The sequence below is a fragment of the Hippoglossus stenolepis genome, chromosome 20 (assembly GCF_022539355.2).
Source record: "Hippoglossus stenolepis isolate QCI-W04-F060 chromosome 20, HSTE1.2, whole genome shotgun sequence".
Lineage (NCBI taxonomy): Eukaryota > Metazoa > Chordata > Actinopteri > Pleuronectiformes > Pleuronectidae > Hippoglossus > Hippoglossus stenolepis.
In genome coordinates, this window is record NC_061502.1 from 20,916,236 (window position 1) to 20,937,298 (window position 21,063).

Consider the following 21,063-nt stretch of genomic DNA (forward strand, 5'->3'; position numbering starts at 1 on the left):
CACACACACAGACAGCAAAGAGACACACACACACACACAGACAGACAGAGACACACACACAAACACAGACAGCAAAGAGACACACACACACACACAAACACACACAGGCTGTCAAAGAAGAGGTCGTCACAGAGGAAACGTTTTCTGCCAAAAGTAAGTGGACATCTCCATATGAGAGTGATACATATATTATGATTATAGATCTCCTCTGTCCACATACCTTTGGCCAGTGTAGATTTTTAAATGGTTCATTAAATGGTCTTTCTACTGAGATAAATCAAAGACTTTAAATAAAGATCAAAGACTAAATAAAGACACATCTTCACTTCCTCAATGAAACCAAATGATCTCGATACAAACGCTGCCATCTTGTGGTGATGACGTCATTTGCAGTCAGAGTCTGTGTATTGAGGTTCCATACATGCTTTTGACCAATCATGAGTAAGCTTATGATCACACTGCAGCCAGCCACCAGGGGGCGATCAATCTTTATTTACCGTCTATGGAATAAATACTTGAATGAATTTAACACTTCAGGTTTTTTTTCCGCAGCATATTTTGAAACATTTTTCCACAAAATTCTTTCGGACAGATTCTTCAGAACCTTTAGAGAATTTTAAAAAAAGTTCTGCGAGCTGTAAAAAAACTTGATAACAAAAAAACACAACAACCACAACAATGCGTACGTCCATCATTGTGCTTTAAATGTGCGAGGGAAAGTTTGAACTTCGGGCGTTGAATCAGATTTTTTGGTCTGGAGCTTCCTCTTCGATCAGAGGACGACACATCAGAGTGTTTGTCAAACAATAGGAAGTCGTCTTGACGTCACTCTGCGATGAAGTGGACGAAGGTGACAGGAAACGCTCCCCGTCTGGTCGGCTCTCCTTCAACGTGACCGATCTGAAACAGACAAGATTCTCTGGAGGTCAAACACACATCAAACATCAAAGAAACATCAAAGAAACAAACAGTGATCCCAGCGCTGACTCACCAGCCACTCAGTGTCCTCCTCCCTCTCCACCACGATCACCTCCCCCTCACTGAACGTCAGCTCGTCTAGATGATCGGCTGAACAGTTGTAGATGGCCTTCACTCTCTGAAGCTTCTGCTTCTACACAACACAGAGACACACACACACACACACACACACACACATTGACTCTGAGGACACACATTGACTCTGAGGACACACACTGACTCTGAGGACACACTCTGTCTCTGAGAGCATTTGGTGTTTTGGTGACAGGATGAGTCTGGAGAGATTGAGATGTTCTGGGTGAGTTAGAGATCCACTGAACCAACCAGACGTTGATTTAAACTTCCCTTATCCGTCCCTTTGAGGAGAGTGTGCACCACACAACAGTGGAGAGTCACTGTGGTCAGTGGGCCGAGTGTTGTTGCTGCTATTGTGTTTGAGGACTTACGGAAAAGGCGGTTCTGGGTTGAGGTGTTGGAGGAGCCGGACTCTGAGGAGATCTGGATTGAGAACCTACAGAGAGACAAAAACGATGTAAACTAGTGTGTTTCTGTGTGTGTGTGTGTGTGTGTGTGTGTGTGTGTGTGTGTGTGTGTGTGTGTGTGTGTGTGTACCTCGTCTGCCCACAGATCGGGTCCTGACAGGTGGTCTTTGTGGAGGCTTTTTCACTGATCTGGAATCAGTTAAAAATAGAGTTGAGTGATAAAAACTCTGGGATGTACCATGTGACCAGTGTGGACCGATACGTACCCGGTGGGTGATTTGGGGGATTCAGGAGACTTGGGTCCTGGTGATTTGCTGGTTTTGTGGCTGGGGACAGGAGGGGTTAGAGGTGGAGCTTTGTACTGGGGGGGTGAAGGTATGGAAGGTGGTGATGGGACTGGAGGGGGAGTCCCAACACTGGTGGAGCAGGCAGCGGAGGGAGGGGGTGTTCCTGGCTGAGACGGTCCTCATTTCAAACAGACTGGACTTCCTGTTTCCTGGAGGTGGGGGAGGAGGGGGAGGAGCTGCTGGCAGCACTGGGGGAAGAGGAGTGGGGGGTTAAACCAGGAAACATCTTGAGTCAAGTTTCAACCAAATTTAGTTGAACTTCCAGAAAATCATTGAATCAAAAAACTGGTACAAAGATACAAAACAATCACAAGACAACAAACTAACACAAGGATACAAACAGTGCCCCCCCACAGAGAAATCTTGACGATGTTTTTCGGCAGAGGCAGCGCGACGCTACACCCACCGTACATGGAGGAGTTCCTCTCAGGGGCCTGGGGGTTCGGGGGGTCGGACGACGACCTTTGTCTTCCGACGGTTTCCATTGCGGTAGGTTTACCGTGACCCGATACTGCAGACACACAACTTTACTGTCAATTTTGTTCCAGGGGAAAAGCAGCAGGTGAGGATTCTGATCAGCTGATCGACGATCAAAGCTTCAACTGATCGTTCAAAAATACAAAACAACATTAAAGAATCTCTTCAAAATCGATTAACAACGCTGAAAAAGAAAGTAAATTAAAAAGAGTCATGTACAGACGGACAGGCCCCCGACTGACCCCGCCCTCTGACCTCTGTGGGGGGCTCTGGGAGGGAGTGGTGGCGTCGGTCCTGCCGGCAGTAGGTCCAGCATGGTGCCGTACGTCTCGTTGCTGATTATGGTGCTGGGAACCTGAGGCCTATGTTTGTCCCGCACCACGCAGGCGGCGTCCCTGGCCAACGCTGCCAGGTTGGGCTGCATGGGGGAGCTGCCCGGGACGAAGCAGCTGCCCGGGACGAAGCAGCTGACTGGACGCTCCTCGCGGCGGTTCGGTATGGGCTGCGCAGAAAAGGGGCCGTTATACAACCCGAACATTTCCACATTTTGTCTGACTTCACCGGATAAAACCAGCTCACCTTGTCCTCCATCTCGTCCTCGCTCTCATCCAGGTCCTCGTTTTGGAGACGCCACTCGTACTCGACATGAACGTGAACGTTAAACTTTCCAGTCTGAGCCTGAGTCAGCTGAGGACGAGACATCACTCAGATTATATATGTGGAGATGATTTTATACAGCCGAGGTTAGTGGCAACGAGACAATAAGGAGACAAAACTACAAAAAGCTTCGAAACAACGACAAAGATACAAAACAACCACAAATGTTGTCTTCTCACCAGCTCTTCACACTGAGTGTGACGGAGACGTTTGGAAATGTCCAGCGGCGTCTCTCCTGCTTCGTTTGCTGTCGAGATAAATTAACGACAGTTTAGAAATGAAGCTAAACTTTGGCAGTGTCACTCGATTAAGTCTCAGTTCAAACCTGATTCAAGCTACTTAAAAAGAAGCTACATGATTGTTTCTGGAACGTCTTGGACTCGTGTGGGACGTTAGCTGAGCAAAGACCGACTCTATGTACAACAGTTTGTCGTCTTACTGATGGACACGGAGGCTTTTCCTCTCAGCAGCAGTTTGAGACACTCGCTGTTGTCGGTCAGGCAGCAGTAATGCAGCGCGGTGCTTCCTCTGGCTGTCTGCTTGTCCAGGTTCCCGCTGAAACACACACAGGGACAGAAAGTTACTTAATCTGACATCATGAAGCGATGTGACATCCGACCAGCAGAGGGAGCCCTTCTGAAACAACATGTTTTCTCTGAGAGTTTGAAGCTTCATGTGTTTGTTGTTTCCTTTGATCTGTTCTGGTTTCACATTGTTATTTAGGGACTAAAGAATTTTGTCTGACATACGTACGTCCTGTCTTCTTCACCTACATGGGCGGAGTCTACCTATACTTGACTCTGATTGGTTTGTAGACGGTGCCTGACGTGGGAGTGTGGTCAGTTGGGGGGGGTAGTCCTCTTTATGTTTGAATGGAGAACATGAATGAAGCGCTTCATCTGGTTGCCATGGTAACATCAATATGGTATGACTTACGTATTACGCAGTGGAAGGTGATTTGAACAAAAGTGTTTTACCTCGACGTCTCGTCCCCCCCTCCGAGAGAGGAGATAAATCCCGGCAGCAGGAGGAGAACATGTGTTTGTTACACAACGTTCACAAACTTAAAGACTAAACAAATAGAGTCACCATCATGTTGTTTTACGCCTCCTCCAACCAGAGCAGGTTCAGTTCCTCCAGGTGTTCTGACATATTTCATTCACTGTGACCTCAGACCACCAAAATCGAATCAGTTCCTCTGCAGGTCAAACTGACTGTTTTTAAACAATTTGAAGAAATTCCCTGAAGGCGTTCCTGAGATATCGTGTTCACAAGAGACAACCCGAAAACACAAGGCCTCCGACCACTGTCACCAGCAAGGACGAATGGAAACTAAACTAAAAACAAATGAATGTAAACTTCAGCGTTCTCTCAGGACGCCGCCCACCTGTGATGTGGTGCAGCAGTTACCTGTTCTGAGCGAGGAAGTCCACGATGTGGAGGGAGTTTCTGTCGACCATTCGGACCGCCAGATGGAGCACAGTCTCTCCAGGTTCCTACGAAGAACAAACAGACCTTCAGGGTAGAGCACAGAGTGACCGTGTGTCAACCGTTCGATACCATCACTGTAGTCGTACGTGTTCGTTGGGCTGCGGGATGGCTTCCATCAGGTCCACCCCCTCAGCGTAGACCTGGATCAGTGACAGGATGTCTCTGCTCCTGACGGCCTCGTATAAAGCCTGCAGTCTGGACTCAGGGTCGGCACACAGCCGACGAGCGAAGCGCTTCTCTGTGTACTTGGCCGGGATGTAGTCCTTCCTCGTCTGCCTGGAAACCGGCCGAGCACAGAGAGAGGCGGAGTTAGTGTGTCACCTTTTAACCCGTGTTTGATTTCCCTCCTTTTGGATCATTCTAAGAAAATATGCCCATCACTCACATGTCGCTGCTCGGATCAGGTTTGGTTATGCCCTGCGCCGACAAATCTGCCTCCATGATCTCATTAAAACTGGCATTTCCCACGTTCTTCGCCAACTAAAACACAACAGCATGGGTTCATCAGCGACGACACACACACACACACACACACACACACACACACACACACACACACACACACACACACAGTGTATCAAGGGTTTTTCATATTCACCATAACAGCCGAGTTATTTAAGAAAATAAAAACATTTCTTAACAGTTAATTTAATTTAAAAAACTGTCACACAATAAAAAAACTAAATCCACAGATCAAAAAGGAAATAAAAGGTGGAATTGGAAAGAAGTCATGAAATCATCATAAAGGATTAAAGTCATTTTTGAACAGAAGTCAGATTCAAACTAATCCTCGGTGCTCTGATTTCCAACGCTCCTCTGCAGACAGTGAAGTGGACTCACCAGCAGCTCCGAGGTTCCCAGGACGTCCAGGTCCAGACTCTGGATCCTGGAGTAGTGGACGCCCATCTCCCTGTGGATCCCTGAGCACTCGATACAGATCACAACCCCCAGGTTAGTGGACAACCAGGTCGGACCTGAGGGACCAACCAGAGACCAACGTTACAGACACACAACCACAGACACAACCACTACAGACACACAAAACAACCACAAAGATACACACAAAACAAAGCATTAGTTCAAATAGTATTAGTAGCAGTAGAGGTATTAGTAATATTAGTAATAATAACAGTATTAGCACAGTAGTATTATTAGCAGTAGTAGTATTAGCAGCAGTATTAGCAGTAGTAGTATTAGCAGCAGTATTAGCATTAGTAGTATTATTAGCAGTAGTGGTATTAGCAGCAGTATTAGCATTAGCAGCAGCAAAATTAGCAGCAGTAGTATTAGCAGTACTATTATTAGCAGTAGAAGTATTAGCAGCAGTGATATTAGCAGTAGTATTAGCAGCAGTAGTATTAGCAGCAGTAGTACTAGCAGTAGTAGTACTAGCAGTAGTAGTACTAGCAGTAGTAGTATCAACAGACCGGGGGCTCCACAGTCGCAGCAGCCGTCGTTGCCACTCATCCGCTTCACCTCTCCTACAATGGCCTTGGTCAGCTCCTGGACGATGTTGTTCTCTCCTTCGTCCTGGTCTCCTTTAAACGCCTGGTTCAGCGCCTCCTCTTTACTATTCTGCAGCACCGACACCCAGCTGCACAACACCACAACAACACAACTTCACACACTGCAGCAGAGACAGCCGCAGCTTCACTTCTCTGATACTTACACCTGACACTCGGCTTCGTCCTCGGCTTGGAAGTGATAGGTTCTGTCGTCTGAGGGAGGGAGACGGACAGGAGACGGACAGGAGACGAGAATCAGACAAAAAGACGTGTTGTATATTTAAGTGTGAGGAGTGTGGTGTCTGCAGCGTACGTGAGAACAGGTCGAAGCTTCTCTTCTCCTCAGGGTTCCTCTTCACCTGGCAGGTGAGCAGGTTGAGTTTGGCTGGAGGTCTGTTGGCCTGCGAGACGAGGAGCAGGGAGGAGAACCAGGGAGGAGAACCAGGGAGGAGAACCAGGGAGGAGAACCAGGGAGGAGAACCAGGGAGGAGAACCAAGAGAGGCCACAGATTAAAACAAAATGTCCGTCAGTTTTTCTGGAACAATCTTTGTTAAAAGATCTTAAAGTGAATGTCTGTCTGAAATAGATCTTTAGTCCTGATGACACAGAACATTCACACATCCACACAGTACATCTATCTGCAGCACTTTCTGTGTGACGAGCAGTTCAGGATTCAGTGTCTTGCCCAAGGACACTTCAGCATGATGGGGAAGACAGGGATCGGACCTTCTGGCTGGAGGACAACCGCTTTACCCCCTCAGCCACAGCCAAACCAAAGTCTTCAATAAAAATTCTGTCATTAGGTTCAACACTGAAGAGGTCAAAGGTCAAACGCTGATTTACACGTCTTCTACAGACTGCAAGTGATGGCTCCCAAAAGTGAAACCAAAACATCTCCATCTCCCCCTGGTGGCTTGCTGACAGGAAGTGTTCACGTAGTTACTGCGTAGCTTCTGGTCAGTTTGCAGTAGGATGCTAGAGGTTAGCTTTTAGCAGAAAGTTCAACGGTTAGCGCTCAATGTTACAGTTAAACATGAGGATTCAACTGACTGCTCACTTCCGGATGCTAACAGGCTAACTGGCTAGCTCCCGAGCTATCTGGACAGAACAGAACAAAAGAAAGAAAATAAGAAAAAAAAGACTGTAAGTCCATGAGTAGACTTCTGATAGGACGTGCAGGCAGGAGGGCGGGAGCTTGTCATGCACGAGGACCAATAGGAGAAGAGGGCCTTGCGTCTTACCGTGCCGTGGCAGATGGTCAGGAAACCGTTCCGCACCGAGCACTTCCTCTTCTGCCATACCTTCCTCAGCCTGAGGAGGACAGTTCACATGATAAAGAACATGCACTGCTGCAGTGACACATGACGTTAGTAGAACTCCGCCATGCCCAAGTTCTTTTCCTGAGGGATTCTGGGACATGGACTTTACTCACCCTTCACTTTTCTTGTAGAGGACTCCGGAGCACTCGGTGCCGTGGGCCTTGTTTCCCTGAAGCTGATGGAGGCTGTAACCTGCGTTCTGCTTCGCCTGAGAATCCTGTTACAAAACCCAACGTTAACCTCCTGCCAACGCCCCCTGGAGGCTGCGTTTGTATTTGCAGACAAAGTGTGAAGAAACAATCATATAATTTATATAAAAACAACATGTCACTGATGGTCTTTATATACAGTCACTGATCATCTTCATATACAGTCGCTGATTGGATGTTTCCTGCTGAGGTGCACTCTGGGAGTTGTAGTTGTGTAGCCCACCTCTTTGGACTCCGACTGCAGTGAAGCCTTCAGGACGTCTCGGAGCTGATTCAGCTGTTTCCTCTCTCCGTCCTGACTCTGTTTAATCTGAGGGACACAGACACAGAAGCTTAATGCCGGTTCTTCACTATAATCTCCCTTCTCGTCTCTTGTTCTCACCGTGGTCAAGTCTGTGGACAGTTTCTCCACAGAAGGTCTCAGACTCTCCACAGCTTTCAGTCCGTCCTGGAAAAAACTGAACACAGAAAAACTCGTAAAGCTCCAAAATAAATATTGACTTTTTTAAAAACCTACACAAAAATATATATATAACATACAAAAATAATATAATAATAATATACAGAAATCAACGAATAGATGAAAAGCACAATTCTTCAATTGTATATAAATATTAATGATCTCATTGTTGTCACTGCAGAAATTAAAATTGTGTGAAATGGAATGAACCAATGAGATGTTTTGTTTTTTTTCTCCATTTTTATCATTGTATTATTATTATATGTTTAAATAAATCATGTTTGACCAAAGTATTTCACAAGGTTTAAAATAGACATTTGCATGAACGTGTTCTGGCGATTCCGTGACGTACTTGTACTGAGCGTGGAAATACTTGATGAGGTTTTGGAGGAAGTCGACACCTTTCTTCACTTTGATCTCGTTCACTTTGAGGAGATACTGCAGAGAAAATTCCTAAATTATTTATTGACAAAAAAACACAACATCATAATGTAAAAAAAAATCTAAATATGAAAGCCCACTTCTGCCAATGATGAATGATTATAACATCCTATAAATCAAAATAATCCTCAAAACAATGAGAAACTTGTTTCATCATTTCTACATTATAATGACTTAAATCATAAATAAATAATAATAATACACACTTCACATTAGGGAAGAAGAATCCACTTTGAAATAGAACAGAATTTGGGCCACTCTTCACCTGTATGAAGGTGTGAACCAGTGTCATCTGACGTTTGTTAAAAAGACGTGTAAATGAGCGTGACCTCTGACCTCTGGATGACCTCACCTCACACATCTGAAGCTGGAACATCCGTCTCTCCTTCTCCATCTCCTCTGCGATTTCTCCTCCACTGAACTCTGTCCGGATCATCCCGTGCTGCTTGGCGTGCTCCCTCTTCTCCTTCTCCAGCTTCACACTGCAGAGGTCAAAGGTGGAGTAAAAACTCAGAAACCATTACAACCAGTGTCTGGTTTGAACTCTGTGTCAAATGAACTGTTAGAATAATCATCTCGATCTGACGACTCCACGAGCAACAGGAACACAGGACATGTGACTAAAAAACTAACTAAACCCCGCAGCTTAAACGATTTCCTGTTGTGAAACTTTTAAATGATCAATAAATGTTTTTAACAACACAGATAAACACCTTTTTTAAGTTCTATTTTGTTCTTAAATATATGGTGTGTTTTTTTCTTTTTGTGGTTTTTAATATAAAAAAATCCAGTTTCTATTTCACCAAAAATCTGTTATTTTATGAGCTGAAGCTTTGATTATTATTTTTAATTCACAGGATTCAGTTTCTACTTGTATTTTACTTGTAAGAAGAAGAAGAAGAAGAAGAAGAAGGAGAAGGAGAAGAAGAAGAAGAAGAAGAAGGAGAAGAAGAAGAAGAAGAAGAAGAAGAAGAAGAAGAAGAAGAAGAAGAAGAAGAAAGAAGAAGAAGAAGAGAAGAAGAGAAGAAGCAAGAAGAAGAAGAAGAAGAAGAAGAAGAAGAAGAAGCAGAAGAAGAAGGCGTTCCTCCGCAGAGTGACTGTGAGAACTGATGAATGTGCTGACAGTGGTTTCGTTTCCTCACAGTTTGGTCTCGTAATCCTTCCAGGCTTTGTCGAACGGCTTCTTCAGGTCCTGCAGGAGGAGACGTCACATGATTAGTCAGAGAGGAAACTGAGTCCTGCTTCATTTCATTTATTTTACTTTTAATTATACGACAAAAAAACTATTTGAATTTAAACAATGTCAGTGATTAAAGCTGAAATAATCTCCGCCCATACTAACACATATCACATGACCATTCACATACTCTGGTCATGTGGTGTCAACAGGAAGTAGATTGTCTCCCTCCTTTGAGGAACAGTGATGGTGAAGAGTCAGAGCAGGGATTTCTTTTCTCTGAGTGACGACGAGGTGGAAGTGTTACTGACAGGAAGTGTTAGCTTTGTGTTCACCGCTGGTAGTCGAGTCATGTGACTGATGAGAACCAATCAGGAAGAGAACGTGGGCATCATCTGTTCAGACTAAAACACAACCCCAGAGTTTTCACACTAAAGACCAGTTAACACAAGTCTCTGATTTAGAGGAGGAAAACTCCGTCAGGCGTAACCATAGCAACAGCAATGAGTTTTAAAACTAAAGCTAAGTTGTGTGGGCGGAGCCTGAAAATGTACCCTTGTTCGATGGGTTGCTGATGACACAGACAAAAGTTAAAACCACAGACTGTAAATAAAGATGGACGACATGACGGCTTCTCTAAACTGAAGCCAAAGTGTATATGTCGCCCCCTGGTGGCTGCCAGCAGGTTTAGGTAATAAACCTACTCCATGTTAGCAGATGGGACATGGACCAAACTAAAAAAACAAAGTAGACGTTAAATAAATGTTTATCAAAGATGTTTCTGTCATTTCAGGTCGTTCTTATCTCACTGATGTTTGTTCAAGTTTCTGATCAGTTTGGTTTGAATCAGTTATTTGATGATATAAAAACAGGCTGAGACGTGATGATTGACAGCTGAGACTGACTCCTGATTGGTTGAGAGCGATTGCAAAGCTCCACTTCACGATCATTACTGAACAGACTCTGAGAAAATTAGCTTTGTTTCTGGAGGCAGTGGAGACGTGATGTCGTGATTATTTACAGTCTAAGGTTTGAACTAATGTTTCTGTTTAAAGCCGGTGAAGAAACCTATTCAAACTTTTTAAAGCCTTGTCAGGACTTTAGAAAAATGGATTTTGACAGTGCGATGTTTGAAGAGTTCAGGCTGAAGAAGGAAACTCAACACAAACCCCTTTCACTCCTTTCAGGTCGCCCTTTAACAAACTGTCCAGAGGGAACGTGATGATGTTGTTCATGTTCTGCAGCTGCGAACAGAGAATCATGTCAACGCTCAAACGTTTCACCGGATGTTCAACAGATCCACTCACATCCATGTTTTAGTTCCTCACCAGGTTTTTGAAGAGCGCCGTCAGCTCTTTGGTGAAGACGGCAAACTTCAGGAAGGCGGAGCCAGCGTCTGCGTCCTCTTTGCGGACATAGTTGTCCCCGAACTTCTCCATGGACTGGATGTACTGCTCCTCGTTGTCCACATGAGCTGAAACACACAGGAAGTAGATGATGGCGGACTTCAAACTCAACCTGTAACTTAACGTCAATGTTCTGGCGCCACCTCTGGTCTGAATCCTCCTGAAATCATGTTCAGTATTGTGCACCAAAAATATTTTTCCTACTTTATCAATAAACTTGATTTTGATCCTGAAATGATTTGAACCCATGAATAAATAGGAATTCAACTCAGGTCAGTATGTGTCGAACGAAGAGATGAAAAGTAATCAGCAAATATTTAGATTATCAAATATTTCAAATGAATTATAGGAAAAAAGTATCAAACTGAAAATAGTAAATGTGAATATAAGGAGTCTTTGTTCCAGATGAAGAAGGAAACGTTCCGCAGCCTCTTCTTGTCTCTCCCCCTCGGCATGCTGGGACAGGAGATCGGCATGATGGGAATGCTGGAGGTGAGTCTCCACTTGCTTGAACACAAACCCACCAACCACCCTGACGGAGCAGCAGCAGCCAAGGGATCTGCTGGACTTCTTCACTGAGTGAAAGTTTCTCCTTTCATTTATTTGTTAATAAAGTTTCATCTCACACGTTTATGTGAGCAGTAAGAAAACAATGGATTGATCGATTAGTTGATTGATAGGAAATTATTCAGCAATTTTTATTTTTCATCAGATTTTGACCTGAATACTTCTCCACTGAACCTTCCCCCTTTTTAAATATAGTTTTGGGTTTGTCCATTCTATTGTAGAAATGTGGTGGCTCAACATGGCTGATGTAGAAACAAAGGTAACGAGGAGGAGAAGGAGGAGGAGGAGGAGGAGGAGGAGGAGGAGGAGATGATTCAGAAGTCTGAAGCTTCACGTGTTGGTTCCATGTTTCCTTTGATCTGTTAGTTCTGGTTTCACATTGTAATTTAGGGACGAAAGGATCTTGTCGTACATACGTACGTCCTGTCGTCATCACCTACGTGGGCGGAGTCTACCTATACTTGACTCTGATTGGTTTATAGACGGCGTCTGACGTGGGCATGTTGTCAGTTGCCGGGGGGGTAGTAGTCTTTCTGTTTGAATGGAGAACATGAATGAAGCGCTTCATCTGGTTGCCATGGTAACGATGGTATCACTAGCAGCATTAGCACCTTCAGGTGCAGAACTCCAAAGTAGAACAGTACTACAGTACTCCACAGTATTATGTGTTTTAACACACTTTGAACTTTATAACTTTATTGATATGTGGCTTAGACAGGAAGTGGCAGACTCACTCTGACCAGATGTGTTGATGGACTTTACCGACTTCTTGATCTTGTACAGAACTGATCGATCCACGTCCAGAGCCTGAGGATGACAAACAGAAACGTTACTCCAGAACCAGAACCAGGAAAACTCCAGTCACTTCCTGTCGCCGAACTTTGTAACGGCTGTTTTGAAAGCTGCTAAATGAATAAAGTTATTATCATTATTATTATTATTATTACAGTGAATTTCGCTGCTCTTAATGGGAAAGTTTGACTCCATATCAGACTCATATGAGGTCACGGGGAAATCAAATCAGTTCATCTGAGAGTCCCAGTGAGCATTCGTTCAAAATTGAAATTGAAAGAATTTTACTCAAGACTTTCTTGAGATATCGTGAAAATGAGAAGGACAGACGGATGGACTATATGAAAACATAATGCCTCCGGCCACTAGGTGTCGCCAGCGCAGAGGAATAAAAAAAACACAGAACCAAAAAGAGTCTTGTTTTGTTTTGTCAAAAACTGAGTAAACAGAAGTAATCAGATTACACCTCTCCGCTACAGGACGACAGGGACCTGAGAGCAGAACCAAACATCTGAAACACGAGCTGTGATTGGTCGACAGGAAGCTACAATGTGAGGGTGAGCAGCTGCAGAGGTAAACTTCAGATGGACGAGTGGAGACGAGACGGACGACGCCCAGATGAGCTTTAACTCCTTGGGGGGGTGAGACAGGTCGTGTTGGGACTCGATCAGACGTGGGAGGCTCCACCATCGCCCTGGGGAGGAAAAGGTCCCAGCACGCAACAGGAGGAGGAACAACAAGCTGTCCTGACTTGTGTGAGGTTGAATGTGAAGAGACATATTAGCGACGCGTTACAGACGCGTTAGCGACGCGTTACAGACGCGTTAGCGACACGTTACAGACGCGTTAGCGACACGTTACCGATGCGTTACAGAGACGTTACACGTTGATTTTCACGAAACATGGCAGAAGGATGTGTAAGAGGTAAAGAATAAATGGATGCGGATCTGGACCAGGGGCAGATCCGGACTTTTCTTTAACAGGATGTTTTCATTACCGTTCACCCTGATTATCTTCTCCTCCTGGGGCGGGGCTGAACAGCACGCTCTGGGAGTCCATACCTCCACCAGGCTAATTCCCTATCTCGCCATGTCAAAGCAGGTGAAAAGAAATTCCTGGATCCGCCACTTGATTCAGACCAGTTGCAGAGTTTAAAGAGTTTTTCCTTGGGTCATGTCCCAGCCTCCATAAAATTTCATAGAAATTGGTTCAGTAGTTTTTGTCTAATCCTACGAACACTGCGACTCAGTTCCTCCACTATGACTGAACCAGTCTCTTGTGAGGACCAGACTCACATTTCTACATTAAAAGTTCTTAATCAACCATTTACTATTTACAGAACAAAAACTATCATAGTTTTCAACTCGAGTTAACGGACGAGTCGAGTGTGGTTGTTGTTGTGTGTGTTGTTAAAGAAAGTGTTATTATTTATTAAATTATTAAAAATGTCTTGGATCCGGCCCCTGATCCAGATCTGAGTTTTTCTCTGACACGTAAAACATCAACACCAACAAGTTCAGTGGAAACTAACAGGAGGTGATATTTATGAGTGTGACTTGATCTGAATTTAAAGTTGTCATGATGAGACTGAGTCACGTTTACTTTACGTTTAAAAACCTCCTGGAAACTCTGTGACGGAGCCTGAAGTGGAGTGTGGTGACACTGACTCCCTCCCTCTGACCTTTGACCCTTTCTGTGGCAGTTAACACACAGTCACTGATCATCAGTGTGTTGCAACACAACGAGCGTGAGCAGGAGGAAGTTAACTCGGTTCCTCTTCTGACTGAAAAACACTTTTCTTGTTCTTTATCTTCAGCTCAAACTAAATAATTAAGTCAATTTATTGTCCTATCTCCCTTATGGGGACACAGCAGGTCCCTAGTGTATTGATTGTTTGTGTGTGTCTGTGTGTGTGTGTGTGTGGTATACAGTGTGTACAGTGTGTAGTACTCAGTGTTTAGTACAGTGTGTAGTACTCAGGGTGTAGTACAGTGTGTAGTACTCAGTGTGTAGTACTCAGTGTTTAGTACAGTGTGTAGTACTCAGTGTGTAGTACTCAGGGTGTAGTACAGTGTGTAGTACTCAGTGTGTAGTACGCAGTGTTTAGTACAGTGTGTAGTACTCAGTGTTTAGTACAGTGTGTAGTACTCAGGGTGTAGTACAGTGTGTAGTACTCAGTATGTAGTACAGTGTGTAGTACAGTGTGTAGTACTCAGTGTGTAGTACTCAGTGTGTAGTACAGTGTGTAGTGCTCAGTATGTAGTACAGTATGTAGTACTCAGTATGTAGTACAGTGTGTAGTGCTCAGTATGTAGTACAGTGTGTAGTACAGTGTGTAGTACAGTGTGTAGTGCTCAGTGTGTAGTACAGTGTGTAGTACAGTATGTAGTACAGTGTGTAGTGCTCAGTATGTAGTACAGTGTGTAGTACAGTGTGTACAGTGTACAGTATGTAGTACAGTGTGTAGTACAGTGTAGTACTCAGTATGTAGTACTCAGTGTGTAGTACAGTGTGTAGTACAGTGTGTAGTGCTCAGTATGTAGTACAGTGTGTAGTACAGTGTGTAGTACAGTGTGTAGTACAGTGTGTAGTACAGTGTAGTACTCAGTATGTAGTACAGTGTGTAGTACAGTGTGTAGTACAGTGTGTAGTGCTCAGTATGTAGTACAGTGTGTAGTACAGTGTGTAGTACAGTGTGTAGTACAGTGTGTAGTGCTCAGTATGTAGTACAGTATGTAGTACAGTGTAGTACTCAGTGTGTAGTACAGTGTGTAGTACAGTGTGTGGTACAGTGTGTAGTGCTCAGTATGTAGTACAGTGTGTAGTACAGTGTGTAGTACAGTGTGTAGTGCAGTGTGTAGTACAGTGTGTAGTGCTCAGTATGTAGTACAGTATGTAGTACAGTGTAGTACAGTGTGTAGTACAGTGTGTAGTGCTCAGTATGTAGTACAGTGTGTAGTACAGTGTGTAGTGCTCAGTATGTAGTACAGTGTGTAGTACAGTGTGTAGTACAGTGTGTAGTACAGTGTGTAGTACAGTGTAGTACTCAGTGTGTAGTACAGTGTGTAGTACAGTGTAGTACTCAGTGTGTAGTACAGTGTGTAGTACAGTGTGTAGTACAGTGTGTAGTACAGTGTGTACTACAGTGTGTAGTACAGTGTGTAGTACAGTGTGTAGTACAGTGTAGTACTCAGTGTGTAGTACAGTGTGTAGTACAGTGTGTAGTGCAGTGTGTAGTACAGTGTGTAGTGCAGTGTAGTACTCAGTGTGTAGTACTCAGTGTGTAGTACAGTGTGTAGTACAGTGTGTAGTACAGTGTAGTACAGTGTGTAGTACAGTGTGTGGTACAGTGTGTAGTGCTCAGTGTGTAGTACAGTGTGTAGTACAGTGTGTAGTACTCAGTGTGTAGTACAGTGTGTAGTACAGTGTGTAGTACAGTGTAGTACTCAGTGTGTAGTACTAGTGTGTAGTACTAGTGTGTAGTACAGTGTGTAGTACAGTGTGTAGTACAGTGTAGTACAGTGTAGTACAGTGTGTAGTACAGTGTGTAGTACAGTGTAGTACTCAGTATGTAGTACAGTGTGTAGTACAGTGTGTAGTGCAGTGAGTACCAGTGTAGTACAGTGTGTAGTGCAGTGTAGTACTCAGTGTGTAGTACTCAGTGTGTAGTACAGTGTGTAGTACAGTGTGTAGTACAGTGTGTGTGCTGACCTCCTCCAGAGCAGCCACTGTGTTCCTGCAGTGGATCATCCGGGTACTGAAGCTGGAGGTGGTGGGGGCGGTGTAGTCCTCCTGAGTCTCGGAGACAAACTCTGTCACACTGATCAGCTCCGGCATCGTGAGCGCGCACACGGTCCCGCGACAGAGAGACGGTCTCACAGGGACGAGGACACTGGACGGACTCACGCACACCACGCACACGTCCCCCGCATCGAGCTGTCAATCACTGGAGAGTCCGAGCACGATCCTCCGTGCTGCTGCCACACCTGAGGAAGAGGGCGGGGACACCGACGAGGGGCGGGGCTATATCTGATGAGGTCACAACATGGGCGCTGTTTTTCTCAGACCACACCCACAGTGTATTCAGAGAAAACATTTTTTATTAATGAATCACGAATAATAAAATAAAAACAGCCACTGATACATTTATTTATATAAGAATCCATTAAACTGTATATAAAGACGATCAGTGACTGTATATAAATAATAAATTTTAATTTAATAAATGTACATATTTTTATTTCAAATTTACCATCTTAATAAAAAAATGGCTGCATCGTCTCTCACACAGAATAAATTACTTTATTAAACTTTATTCGAAAATGACTAGATAATAAAAGTCTGAATGACAGTAACTGGATTATGAATAATCTTTTTTATTGTTGTTTGTGTTGCTGACATCAAACACAAATGTTCTGTTTTCCGTGGTTGTTTTAAATAAAGTTTGTTAGAGTGTTGTCGTCAGCCGACTCCAGCTCAGAGTGATTGACAGCAGCGTTTGCTGAGGGAGCAGCTGATAAAGGTCGAACGTGTTCATGTTCCACCTGGAGTTCAGAGGTCGGACGTGTTATCAGAGAAACTCCGAGTGAAGACTCCACCTTCCTGTGGATTCTTCTTCAGACCTGAGCCGATGCTTCTCCTGCTGCTGTGAGTCGGACTCATGTTGGTTTTAAAAATGTTGTGTCTCTTTGTTGAAACTTTTACTTCAGTTTACACATGAATTATTTACTTTGGGTTGAAAAAGAATTGAACAATGAAATCAGGATTATTATCGTAATTCATTCATGACAGGACATGAACATCAATCCGCTGTTCTTCAAACGCTCGGTTAGCGATTAACTGGTGATAAAAGTTCAGAATCACGTCTCTTCAACATCCTACACGACATTTATATTTATATCCAATGATATTTATTATAATCTGAGCTGCAACAGCTCGACGACACAAACGTCTTCATTTCAACGTCATATGATACAAACGATGGAGAATAAACTCTGTCGCTCATATTTAATTCTGTTGTTTCTTTATGTGAAGCAACAAGGTTCAAAGGTCAAGATGACGTTTTTTTTATTTCAACCCTAAAATCATGAGAACTTCACTGAACCAGAACATTAGGGTCATGGATATTTTGTGCTTGAATATTTATTTTGAAATATTTGATCTATGTGTAAAAATGTGAACCAGGTTGTTAAGTGCAGAGTCATGTCGGTTTAAAGTACAGTAACGTACGTGAAGTGATGTCAGTAACAAACTGTAACAAACAATGTTTCCGACTCATGATTCTGTAGAATTTTAATGTTGAATGTTGATGTTTTCAGACTTTGACAAGTTACAGATGAAGGAGAATCTTCTTCACATGTAAACATGAATTCAGCTGGTGAGTCTCTTCTTCTCTTCACTGTTGTGGCTCAGGAGGAAGAGTGGGTTGTCCACTAACCAGAAGTTGTTGGTTCGATCCCAGTCTCCCTCGTTCCACATGTCCTTGGTCAAGATAGTGAATCCAAACTACCCCAGAGAAAATATTTATATATACAGAAATCCTTCACTATTTAATCCCTCAGGTCACATGACCTTAAAGAAGTGACTCTCTAGACAAAGACAGGTTGGCGCCACCTGGTGGCTGTATGATTGTTGGAACAAAAATGTTGAGATGAGTTGAATTAATTTTATTTGTCATTTAAACTTAATTTAAAACTTATAAACTTAAAAATAATAAATATTATAAGTATAAAACGTTTGTGAGATATTCTGGTGATAGAACTTTAGGTGGAGGCTGCACAACTTCTGTAGAATGTAAATATAACATCAGAGTATAAATATATGTCTGAAGTGTTCTGGAGTTTAAGTATTTTTTCCATTAACAGAAGTTTAAATATTTACAGAAGGAACAATGTGTTTGTTTTAAGGTAGAAGCTCTGCAGCCAATCACAGCGAGGACAGGGACGAGGGAGCCCCGCCCCCTAAAAACACTCTGTGTGGAGGACATGAGACTGACAGGTGAGAGGACAGACAGACAGACAGACAGACAGACAGACAGACAGACAGACAGAAGATAGACAGTCAGACAGACAGACAGACAGACAGACAGACAGACAGACAGACAGATAGATAGACAGACAGACAGACAGACAGATAGACAGACAGACAGACAGACAGACAGACAGATAGATAGACAGATAGATAGACAGACAGATAGACAGATAGACAGACAGACAGACAGACAGATAGATAGATAGACAGACAGACAGACAGACAGACAGACAGACAGATAGACAGACAGACAGACAGACAGACAGACAGACAGACAGACAGACAGACAGACAGATAGATAGACAGACAGACAGACAGACAGATAGACAGACAGACAGACAGACAGACAGACAGACAGACAGACAGACAGATAGATAGATAGATAGATAGATAGACAGACAGACAGATAGACAGACAGATAGATAGATAGATAGATAGATAGATAGATAGATAGATAGACAGATAGATAGACAGATAGATAGATAGATAGATAGATAGATAGACAGATAGATGGATGGATGGATAGATAGATCTTCAGTTGCTTAAGAAACAACGTGTTTATACATCTGTGGAAACCCGATCTATATAAATAATAAAACCAGCGTGACCTTTCTGACTGTCTCTATCAGGATCCACCAGCAGGGACCAGACTTCCCTCAATCCGACAGATCCACGTACGACTCGAGCTTCTACAGCAATGGACGACACTCACATGATGTCGAAAAGTAAATGATATATATATAATATATAACAAACCTTTTCCAACCGGACAAACCAAAGATGATGTCAAGAACTCTGTTGTGAAGAATGGAGTCACAGAGCTGCCACAACAAAGACTAAAATATTATACTTTGTATCTATTTATTTCTACTTTCACATTGAGTTGCTCACTTATTTCTTTATATTTGTACTCATATAGTCTTTTAATATTTGTTATTATATACGGGTCTCTCAACACAACCAGACAACATCCAATCATCACTTCACATGTTATCAGTGTGAGTTCAGAGTCATCCGACTCCAGATGTTTGTCTGCTCAGTTCTGTCCGAGTCTCTGTGTTTATATAAATATATTCACATGCTCTTTTCTTCTGAAACTCTAACTTGTTATCAATGTTCAAATTAAACTTTGTTTCAGTAAAATAATCAGTTACACTTTGTTTTGTGCTCTTAGTGTTTATGACATTTATGAGACACAAGAGTCTGCAGCGTCAGTGACGAGCGGCGTGTCTCAACCGACGCTCTACGAAGAAGAGCAACGCTCAGATGGTGAAAGGTAAACATATATTAATATCTAATCAATACTTTTCATTGATCCTGGGATTTTGCGGCCTTGTTGTTTGAAAAAATCTGACGTGAAATATGGAGTCATTGGAAAACCATAAAAAGTATAAATATATCAAAGAATAAGAAAATGAGTTGGGTTATTATAAACAGGAATAAATAAGTAAATGAAAATGTGGAAATATAAAGACAGACACAAAAGTTTGAAAGAATAATTCTTAATGATTTAATTTATTTTAAAATCTAATTGCTCATTTATTTCTGAATATATTTACCAATGTAATTTCCAGATATATTTAATTATTTTACATATAATTTATCAATGTTCAAATTAAACTTTGTTTCAGTAAAATAATCAGTTACACTTTGTTTTGTGTTTCTTAGTGTTTATGAGATTTATGAGACACAAGAGTCTGCAGCGTCAGTGACGAGCGGCGTGTCTCAACCGACGCTCTACGAAGAAGAGCAACGCTCAGATGGTGAAAGGTAAACATGGAACAGACCTTTTCAAGGCAGAGATTTGGACCTGTCAAAGCAAAGAGGAAGATAACAACATTAACTAGGACCTGCAGAGTCCGAAGGTCCAACACCAGGACCTGGCTCTTTGAAATGGAATGCAGCCACAGAAGTTTATATTTTCATTGCTCCTGCTATGACAAGTCAAAAACTCTGCGGTGAAAAGCTTCTAAACTCAGACAATTCATTCTCAGACACATTTTATATCAATATTCAAATTTGGCCTTTTACCTTTTTGATTAAAATTGTTGGTTATATTGTTTTTTATGTTTCTATTAGTGTTTATGAAATATATGACACACCAGAGTATCAAGCGACCCCCCACAACAGTGAACAATGCTCAGATGATGAAAGGTGAGATTACCAAACTCAAACAAACACATTGCCTCTCCGAACACTCAGATGTTCTCAATATTGAAATTTAATATCATTTAAAAAATCATATAAATTCAAGGTCTAACCTCCCAAAATGTAACAACTTCTCATGGTCTCTCTCTGTGGACGAGGTTTGCACAGTTGTAAAAACAGTAGTTCTGTTTATTATCCTTCCATTTTCTGATGCTCACAGTGGCAGCAGTTTAACCAAGGCATTCCCAATCCAGATTGAATATATGAAGTTCTTCCACCATTGTCTGGGTCTACTTCAGGTTCTCTGCTCAGTTGAATGCGGACAGAAAAAGGGAGGTGCTTAGGAAACCTCCGTATGAGAATTCTTACCTAACTTGATCAGTTCCTTTTGAAATCCCATCAGATGTCGGAGCTCCACGCCTGTTTGTAACGGCGTCCTTCCGACTGCAGAGGAAACTGAATACTTTCTTTCGCAGTCTCCTTTCTCTGCTCGTTACCCAAAGTGTTTTGCCTTCAGATTTAAACTCCCTCTTCACCACAAAGGTCTGGTATAGTACTTGCATTGGTGCTAAAGAG

General features: G+C 42.8%; 1 protein-coding gene across 1 annotated transcript in view; it reads right to left on the bottom strand.

Moving 5' to 3' along the window:
- The window catches only part of asap2b (ArfGAP with SH3 domain, ankyrin repeat and PH domain 2b), a 16,567-nt gene extending 262 nt beyond the window's left edge, over positions 1 to 16,305 (bottom strand). Inside the window, 30 exon segments of the mRNA XM_035151100.2 lie at positions 1 to 900; positions 992 to 1,111; positions 1,425 to 1,489; positions 1,591 to 1,649; positions 1,727 to 1,865; positions 1,868 to 1,900; positions 1,903 to 1,995; positions 2,214 to 2,318; positions 2,540 to 2,786; positions 2,864 to 2,971; positions 3,121 to 3,188; positions 3,381 to 3,496; positions 4,352 to 4,437; positions 4,519 to 4,708; positions 4,818 to 4,912; positions 5,273 to 5,406; positions 5,860 to 6,026; positions 6,102 to 6,150; positions 6,251 to 6,338; positions 7,180 to 7,249; positions 7,371 to 7,474; positions 7,690 to 7,776; positions 7,849 to 7,924; positions 8,279 to 8,364; positions 8,720 to 8,849; positions 9,510 to 9,559; positions 10,714 to 10,788; positions 10,873 to 11,018; positions 12,252 to 12,324; positions 16,021 to 16,305. The exon segment at positions 1 to 900 is cut by the window's left edge and continues 262 nt beyond it. Of these exon segments, the coding sequence (XP_035006991.2) occupies positions 826 to 900; positions 992 to 1,111; positions 1,425 to 1,489; positions 1,591 to 1,649; positions 1,727 to 1,865; positions 1,868 to 1,900; positions 1,903 to 1,995; positions 2,214 to 2,318; positions 2,540 to 2,786; positions 2,864 to 2,971; positions 3,121 to 3,188; positions 3,381 to 3,496; positions 4,352 to 4,437; positions 4,519 to 4,708; positions 4,818 to 4,912; positions 5,273 to 5,406; positions 5,860 to 6,026; positions 6,102 to 6,150; positions 6,251 to 6,338; positions 7,180 to 7,249; positions 7,371 to 7,474; positions 7,690 to 7,776; positions 7,849 to 7,924; positions 8,279 to 8,364; positions 8,720 to 8,849; positions 9,510 to 9,559; positions 10,714 to 10,788; positions 10,873 to 11,018; positions 12,252 to 12,324; positions 16,021 to 16,146 (3,060 nt within the window). The 5' untranslated portion in view covers positions 16,147 to 16,305 and the 3' untranslated portion in view covers positions 1 to 825.
- Positions 16,306 to 21,063: the final 4,758 nt, after the last annotated feature.